The sequence below is a fragment of the Python bivittatus genome, unplaced genomic scaffold, assembly GCF_059951505.1.
Source record: "Python bivittatus isolate LINGU-HERP-01145 unplaced genomic scaffold, Pbiv_v1 ctg000070_np1212, whole genome shotgun sequence".
NCBI lineage: Eukaryota > Metazoa > Chordata > Lepidosauria > Squamata > Pythonidae > Python > Python bivittatus.
The window spans coordinates 32,857,010-32,866,437 of NW_028277034.1; the positions used below are offsets into that span (position 1 = coordinate 32,857,010).

The 9,428-nt window shown below is 40.0% G+C and overlaps 1 protein-coding gene across 1 annotated transcript; it reads left to right on the forward strand.

The window, feature by feature from the left end:
- The first annotated feature begins 919 nt into the window (after nt 1-919).
- On the forward strand, nt 920-9,401 carry MAD2L1 (mitotic arrest deficient 2 like 1). The gene is made up of 5 exons (XM_007428011.4): nt 920-1,134; nt 3,601-3,747; nt 7,966-8,086; nt 8,721-8,824; nt 9,229-9,401. The coding sequence occupies exons 1-5, from the start codon at nt 1,062-1,064 to the stop codon at nt 9,399-9,401; spliced, it is 618 nt and encodes a 205-aa protein (XP_007428073.1). The 5' UTR covers nt 920-1,061.
- The last annotated feature ends 27 nt before the right edge of the window (nt 9,402-9,428 follow it).

Consider the following 9,428-nt stretch of genomic DNA (forward strand, 5'->3'; position numbering starts at 1 on the left):
TACTGTACTGAAGAAATAAGTAAACATAACTATAAGTGCATATATAACCAAGGCAACTCAACATTTTTTATTAATGACATGAGCACTTTTGGTGGCTAACAAGTTAAATTTGAGAAACAAAGAATTAGATGGTCAATTACATCTGCTTATTTTATTTCAAGACAGTATCAGACCTAAAAGCATTTCTGTAGACTATAACTTCTTGCTAGCAAAGTATAGTTTGGCAGAATGACACCTACTTTATAGGAAGAACATACACTATTGTATCTCCAATTCCTGCCCTTTCAAAATAGGCATGAGAATGGCACCTACCTAAAACTCTGGAGAGTCATTGCCATTCTCTGTAAACAATTCTGAGTTGAATAAACTTCCACTATTCTTATGGAAAACTTTAGGAACGTCCACTAAAAAAATCCCTACCTTCCTTAAAATAAGTGTAATCCAAATAAATCAAGTTATTGTAAGAAGCAGTTTATTTCTTTAAAATTATGGACAAATTAGCATTTGAAGTGCTAACTACATTAAAAAGCAAACCTAAACTAATTAGTAAACATTACTATTTAAAACTATTAATTGGGGGCTACAAATAGATCCTGTGAGAATTCAGTGACTGAAGTAAACAAAAACACCAGTCGGCAAAGACGCAGGTCCTTTTCTCAAGTAATCTCTCAAATCACTTTAATTAACGAGAAAACGTTAACATTAAACCAAACATAAGGCGAGCAAACAATCCGCTCCCCCACGAAAAAATATCTCCCAAGCGAGCGCAAACTCATACTACCAATTTTCGCGCTTGCGCACTAATTCCTAAAAGTGACCAGGCGTGGAAACCTCTTCTGGATTCGTCAAAAAAGAGCGCCTGCGCCCCGGCGGGCCGCTGGGTCCCAGTAGCGTCAATCCTCTTTTACTCCCGCGAGAAGTGAGAGAGGCGGAGCTAGATTTTGAACAGATGGCGGGAAGGCCTCTAATTTCCTATCTGGGCCTGTAGGGCAAAGAAAGGCTGGACGGCTTGTTTCCTGCTTGAATTGCAGGCCGGCTCCATCTCACTTTCTCCGACGCCGATGGCGAAACAGCAAAGCCGGGAGCAGGGCATCACCTTGCGGGGCAGCGCCGAGATCGTGGCGGAGTTTTTCTGTGAGTGGCCGGGCAAGTAGGGAGGTGGGAGTTGGCTCGGTCAGAAGACAGTGACCCGCATCCCTCCTGCTCCCCTTCTGCTTAGTGAGCTTATTCCCAGGGATGGTACTTGGGAACAAGTCCCTTTGCGCCCGGCGGAGTTTGCTTCCGAGTTAGATGAGCTCGAAGGGCGACGGATTTTTCTAATGGGAACCGAGGAAAATGGAGTCCGAATCACTGGCTTTGCCTTTGGGGGAACGGGGCGGGGGCTGTGGCGAGGGGAGCTGCGCTCGCCCCTTCTTTTTCCTCTCCATCTTTTCCTACGTGTTCCTTCCCCCGCCAAGTTAGCCTTTTTAGTAGCTGCGTCCGACTTAACTTTTTAGAATAAGCACAAGGAGGCAGGAACTTAATTTGCAGTATAACGCAAGAAAATGAGCCCCGAGAGGGTGTAAAGTAGTTTGGAAGAAAGTTAACTGAGTGGCCCTGGGTACGTTTACTCCCAAATAAATTTGGTGGACTACAATAGAAGCAGTAACTGCAGCCTCAGGTGAGGAAGAAATGCTTAATAAAAATGTGAAGAGCAGGTCTAACGGAGATCTGAAAGACTTAGTTCTGAGTCTGCTATCTTGGCTGCGTCTGTCATTTTTTTACATGGATTTAAGGTTTCTTAAAGGTTTCTTCCCAATATGCTATTGTTTTTAGCTGAGGAGCATGATAAAAAAGAAAGTCCTACAGTTTGGAGCATTATACAGAATTTGAAATGTTATGAATAAGTACACCTTGATTATTACATGCGAAGTAATCATATACATTGAGAGCCAGTTTGGTGTAGTGGTTTAGGCACCAGGCTACAAACCAGGAGATGGTGAGTTCTAGTCCCACCTTGGGCACAAGGCCAGCTGTGTGACCTTGGGCTAGTCATTCTCTCTCAGCCCTGGAAAGGAATCAATGGCAAGCCACTTCTGAAAAACCTTGCCAGGAAAGCCACAGGGACTTGTAGGGGTTGTTGCCAGGAGCCAAGACTGACTTGAAGGCACCCCCCCCAACAAAATAATGTACAATAGTTGCCCCTTGAGTTTTTCTAGAGACATTTAAGTAGTGAATGCACAGCAAGGGTGGGGTGAAGAGAAGAACAATTATTAACAAAATAGATCTTGGTACTGATTCAAAAAAGTATTTTGTGCATTCCTATTGTATCTATAATTTAGAAAGTTTGGGTATATCAACTCCCATTATCGAGAAAGGGAAGATTAGCATTTTGCATTAAGGTTAACTAAGTAGATAATTCTATTTTATCAGGATAGTTAATTACAGAGTTTGAATGTAATCACAACTAATTGGATCAAAGTATTAAAATGAAAGTATTAAGCTGTGTTTTGAAGGGAATAGTAAAGTAGAATACAGAATTTTAGCAGGGATTGCTTTTATATATAAATCCCTATGTTTTACAATAAAGGAAGTTATATTAGTCTTCCTAAGGTAGTGCATTTCCAAACACTGAGACTATAATTCCCAAAATTACTTGTACTAGATAAGAATTCTGGGAGCTGTGGCTTCAGAGAATATTTATTTTTACTAAGCCACCCATCCTAACTATACAACTCTGAGTGGCTAACAAAAACAAAATATGCATTATTTATTTATTTAAATTTATTGGCCACTCAACTCCAGTGGACTCCAGATGGCATACAAAACTAGGGAAAACATAAAAACAACTAAAAACATTGAATCACACCGTCAGCCCAGGCTAAATAATCTAATAGATGGCAAAAACAACAATACAAAACAGGACCCATTGAACAAATAATAAACATGAACCCCAGGCCTGGGACCAAAGCCAGGTTTTCAAAGCTTTCCAGAACACCAGGAGAGACGGTCCCATCCTTAACTCTGGGGGCATGCTGTTCCACAGGTTGGGGGCTGCAACAGAGAAAGCAAGATGGCTATGTTTAATGGAGGGGACCTGGAGTGCACCCACTGTTCTGGATTGTACTGGGTGGGCAGAAACAGTTGGAGATAAGCAGTATCTTGGATATTCAGGCCCTATGCCATACATAATAAACACAGTATAAAATGACCTGGAGTTGCCAGATTGGGCAAGGCTTAGCATTTAAATCTTCATTGCAACGTCCTAACCTTTTAAGCAGTAGAATGCCATGTTGTTTATACCATGGATTAGTGGCCATCAGAAAATTACTGTATTTTTATTTAAACATAAAAATGTTTTTTGTACAATTTAAAATAGTATGAAACATAGATAAAATAAATATTAAAATAAAACAACATAACTGAGTGGCCATGAATAGTGGGCTGTCATGAGGTTTCCAATGCCAAGATAAGTAACTTTTTTTTATTAGCAAGCACTAATTGTATTAAATTTGACATCTTTGTGTTTGCTATTACTTGGCATAATTCTTGATTAGAATTAGAGGGCATAATATTGCTTTTGAGATAATAAGATACAGTATGTATGTTTTACTCTTTCAGCCTATGGTATCAACAGTATCTTATATCAACGTGGGATATATCCTGCTGAAACATTTACACGTGTTCAAAAATATGGGCTTACCATGCTTGTTACTGCGGACTCTGAGCTTAAAAATTATCTGAACAATGTTGTAGGACAACTGAAAGGTATGCTTTTTTAAAAAAAATCAAGCGTCTACAGTTTTCAGATGCTCTACTGATAGACACAATACAAAAGGAATAACAAGCAATTGAGTACATTTAGATGCTGATTCTTTTTAATTGTTCATTTAACTTGGTTGTCTACTGCATTTTCCATATAATATAATCCAAGTTGTCATTGAGATGTCGAATGATAGAGTATCTGTTTGTTTTGGAGCACTTTTGTATTTGCTCAAAGTTGGCTATCAAGTCATTTGCCCACATTTTACTCCACTGAATATGTGCCATCAAGTTGTTGTCGACTCTTAGCGACAACATGAACCGGTGGGGCATGGCACACTCCATCGCCGAGCAAGGCAGGAGAGGCAGCAGTGGCTCCCAGGGCGAAAGTGGTGGCTGTGCAGGAAGCACTGTTCAGGGTACTAAAGATTGCAGCCTCCCAAAGTGCAATGGTTAGGGTTAGGCAGCACCTGTTATGCACTGGGACGCTGTGATCTTCACTCTTCCTCCTGCAAGGCCTTGCAAAGGGCCAGCAGTTTCCATTGTGAGCTGCAGAGCAGCACACTCTGCCTTCAGGAAATGCTTGTCCCTCTGCTTCTTTCAGTTCCACCACCACCCTGAACAGTGCCTCCCGCGCAGCTGCCACCTTTGCCCTGGGAGCCACCGCTGGTTCACCTGACAATGGAGCGTGCCGTGCCCTATTGGCTTGTCCCACTGCACTCCACACAGTTTGCAGGCTATCACTACTCACATTGGCAGGTGAAGACAGGGCTCCTCTGCCTACACTGCTGTCCTGCCTTTTTTTTTTTTTTAAACTTTTTATTTGGTTGGACTTACAAACAAAACAGGCTTATGAACAGCCTCTTGGAACATAATCTGTTCATAAGTAGAGAAGTATCTGTACACTGAAATTATAAATTGCATGCAGCCCTTACATATACTCTTTTTTTACCAGCTGCACTGGTTAGCTAGAAATTGAAATACCCACTTACAGTTTTCACTGAAAATTTCTGGATATATAATCAAGTTCTAATCAATTGCTATTGCCATTGGAAAGTCTTGGGCTTAGCTTTTACCTAGAGATATGTGTGGATCATCTTAATCATTTTCTTCAATCTTTCTACATTATGTTGCTTTTTTTTTTCCTGTGTATTACTTTGGTTTTTGGTTTGTATCATTTATTTCTATTTTTTTTCTTTTGGTTTTTGACTACAAATCTACAAACTAAAAAGGTAATGCTTCTTTGCCCAGTAGGATTCAGGTATTCAAAAACAAGGCCACTGGATCTGTAGACTCCGTAGAGCAGACATATCATTGAAGAGTACAGCTAAATGTGGGTATATAGCCATGTTTGGTTGCATTTGCTCTTTGTTTTCCACCCGCATTTTTCTAGGCATCTGCTCAGCCTTTTCATTTACTAGAGCTCCTTGAGATTCAAGCAGTCCCCCAGGTTCTGAGACCAAGAAGAGGCTGCTCAGGGGAATCTCATCTAATGATCTAGTTGCCTCTGAATTCCAGAGTGCGACCAGGTACACAGCAGGATTACCTGCCTTATAGCTGTAAAATTCTTCAGGTGTCCTCAGATATTTGGGATGGACCCAACCCATCACCTCACAGAAGTCAAACAATGCAATATTATGTATGTACAGTCGTGTGAAAAAGAAAGTACATCCTCTTTGAGTTCTATGGTTTTATGTATCATGACGTAATAAAAATCATCTGGTCCTTAGCAGTTCTCAAAAGTAGGTAGATACAACCTCAGATGAACAACACCACATGACATATTATACCATGTCATCATTTATTTTACAAAAAGAAAGCCAAAATGGAGAAGCCATGTGTGAAAAACTAAGTACACCTTATGATTCAATAGCTTGTAGAACCACCTTTAGCAGCAATAACTTGAAGTAATCGTTTTCTGTATGACTGTCGGACTCTCACATCGTTGTGGAGGAATTTTGGCCCACTCTTCTTTACAACATTGATTCAGTTCATTGAGGTTTGCAGGCATTTGTTTATGCACAGCTCTCTTGAGGTCCCACACAGCATTTCAATCAGGTTGAAGTCTGGACTTTGACTGGGCCATTGCAACACCTTCTTTTGTTTTTCAGCCATTCTGTTATAGATTTGCTGGTGCGCTTGGGATCGTTGTCCTGTTGCATGACCCAGTGTCAGCCAAACTTTAGCTATCGGACAGATGGCCTCACATTTGACTCTAGAATACTTTAGTATACAGAGAAGTTCATGGTCAACTCAATGACTACAAGGTGTAGGTACCTGTGGCTGCAAAACAAGCCCAAATCATCACCCCTCCACTACCGTGCTTGACGGTTGGTATGAGATGATTGTGCTGATATGCGTTTGGTTTTCTCCAAATGTGGCACTGTGCATTATGGCCAAACATCTGCACTTTGGTCTCATCTATCCAAAGGACAGTGTTCCAGAAGTCTTGTGATTTGTTCAGATGCAACTTTGCAAACCTAAGCCATGCTGCCATGTTCTTGTTAGAGAGAAGAGGCTTTCTCCTGGCAACCCTTCCAAACAAACCATACTTGTCCAGTCTTTTTCTAATTGTACTGTCATGAACTTTAACATTTACCATGCTAACTGAGGCCTGGAGTGTCTGAGATGTAACTCGGATTTTTTGCAATTTCTTCTGAGCATTGCACAGTCTGACCTTGGGGTGAATTTCCTGGGACATCCACTCCTGGGAAGATTGGCAACTGTCTTGAATGTTTTCCACTTGTGAATCATGTTCCTCACTGTAGAATGATGGACTTTAAATTGTTTGGAAATGACCTTATAACCCTTCCCAGATTGATGGGCAGCAACAATTGCTTCTCTAAGATCATCGCTGATGTCTTTACTCTTTGGCATTGCGTTAACACACACCTCAACACTCAAAACCAGCAAACTCCTAAAACTTCAGCTTTTATAGAGATAGTCACACTTGCTGATGATCAATTGATCAAGGGCATTTGATTAGCAGCACCTGGCTGCTACTTAGCCTCTTCATACCTATGGAAGCAGTAAGGGTGTACTTAGTTTTTCACACATGGCTTCTCCATTTTGGCTTTTTGTAAAATAAATGATGACATGGTGTAATATGTCATGTGTTGTTGTTTATCTGAGGTTGTATTTACCTACTTTTGAGAACTGCTAAGGACCAGATGATTTTTATTACGTCATGATATGTAAAACCATAGAACTCAGAGGATATACTTTCTTTTTCACACGACTGTATACAGGAGAATCCAACTATGGCAGAGGATAGATAAGAATGGCTGGTGTGGGTCTTCCGGGCTGTGTGGCCATGTTCTGGAAGTTTTGTTTCCTAACGTTTCACCAGCTCCTGTGACCGGCATCTTCAGAGTGCAGGAGCACAGACAGGAGCAGTTCTCTCTGTGCCCAGGGTGATGTGACCCTTTTGTGGGTATTTATAGAGATATTTATATATTTTTAATATTTATATTTATATATTTTAGGTCAACGAACTCAGCTCAACCACCAGGACATGTGAACAGTTCACACAATGAACTTGCTAATCACCCCAAGCAGCCCCTCTTTAACAATTCAATAGAAGAAAAAATCCTGCCTAATCCCCAGGAAGATACACACAGATTCTGACACCAAAACAAGCAGCCACTCAGTAACCCAACCCACCCCCCCAGATCTCTATAAATACCCACAAAAGGGTCACATCACCCTGGGCACAGAGAGAACTGCTCCTGTCTGTGCTCCTGCACTCTGAAGATGCCAGTCACAGGTGCTGGTGAAACGTTAGGAAACAAAACTTCCAGAACACGGCCACACAGCCCGGAAGACCCACACCAGCCATCGTATGACGGCCGTGAAAGCCTTCGACAATACATGGATAAGAATGTCTTGTGTTGTATTTGAATTTCTCTGTTACTCAGCATATTAAGCCACAGTCTGAATAGACCATGGTTTGTGGGTTGATACAAGAGTCACAGATAAGGTATCCATGGCTTAGAGCTTTGATATTTCTTGAATATTACAGCCTTATAATATTTCTCAGGCATAGGAACAGTACAGGTCAGGTGCACCATTTATCTAATATGAACTGTAGATAGCTTATGTGGTTGACAATTTATGTGAAATTGATGGGAATACTGACTCAGTTAAATGAATTTTATATGTAACATGTATTTGATAGTTTCTGTATTTGTAGAATTCACAAAACTTCCTTCTTGCTTTTCTTAGAATGGCTGTCTGAATGCCTAGTTCAGCGGCTGGTGGTAGTGATCTCTAGTAAGGAAACCACTGAAGTTCTTGAAAGATGGCAATTTGACATTGAATGTGATAAAACTGCAAAAAATGAGAAGTAAGTGTAATATTTATTTCCAACAATGGAAAATATAGGTTTTTATTTGTCTTATTCAAAGTTATTTCCTCCCTACCTCAAAGGTGTATAGCCTGCCCACATTTCATGGATTTTGCTTTACTAATGTTTCTAACATTATTCAGCTCTTACATAGGATCCCCACTCAACATGTTATCTAGGTTGGTGAACCAAGAGCATTCTTGTTCATTAATTGGGGGTGGCTGTGGAAATCTTATACAGGCATAATAAGAGTTTTGAAGCTGTTTCACAAATATTGACATTTGTTATCACTGATAGTTGTATTAACTGTTTTTTGTCTCACTTGAGTGATCAGTAGCACTGAAAGAGTGTTCAAAGGAAGAGAAATAGCAGGTTGACTTCATAATTAATGGTATGGCCAAAATATGCAGTTATTAGGTTTGGCTATAAGGCTTATACTTGCTGAGGATGTATCAGACAATTTAGAAAAAATACAGAAAGAGCAGATTTTAATGGTTGTATGAGTAAACATCTGGGACAGATTAATCATTTATGAAGTTAGTCTATCATGCCTGAAATCAGGTAATATAGTAGTAAATAGTGTTTCTAATTTATGTTTGATGTTCTTTTGCACTGACAACTTTTATTATTTTAGTGCACCAAGACAGAAATCTCAGAAAGCTATACAGGATGAAATCAAATCTGTTATCAGACAAATAACAGCCACAGTGACATTCCTTCCTTTGTTAGAAACTACCTGTAAGTAATATTGCTTAATGACAGAATATAAGTTTCAGTATTTGGAACACTTCACTTGCATTATCTAATTGCAATTCTCACAAGAATCCTGTATGGCATAAATGAGTCCCATGACCAAATGGCTGGAAACCAGCTGAGCTAATATGAAGCTGGTTAAAGTTGCAATATGGGTAAAGCACAATGGAAGAATCCAGGAGTTACAATTTGGGGGTTTCCCATGATTTTTGTAACTGGGACACACATGCTAAGCCAGGATTTTTAATTAGAGTATAGTTGACTGGTTCTTTTGTTACTCTAAGCCGTAAGTTCATAAATTGCACTCAGAATCAAACAATTGAGTTTTGATGTTTATTTCAGACTCGTGCAAATATAGCAAAATAAGAATTCATCTGTGCTTCTTCCAGGTGCATTTGATTTGCTCATTTTCACAGACAAAGACTTGGCCGTTCCAGAAAAATGGGAGGAATCAGGACCACAATTTATTACTAATTCTGAAGAAGTCCGCCTTCGTTCTTTCACAACTACAATACACAAAGTTAACAGTATGGTGGCCTACAAAAAGGACACCTTGCTGTGATTTAGTAAATAGCATTGTATATGTGTC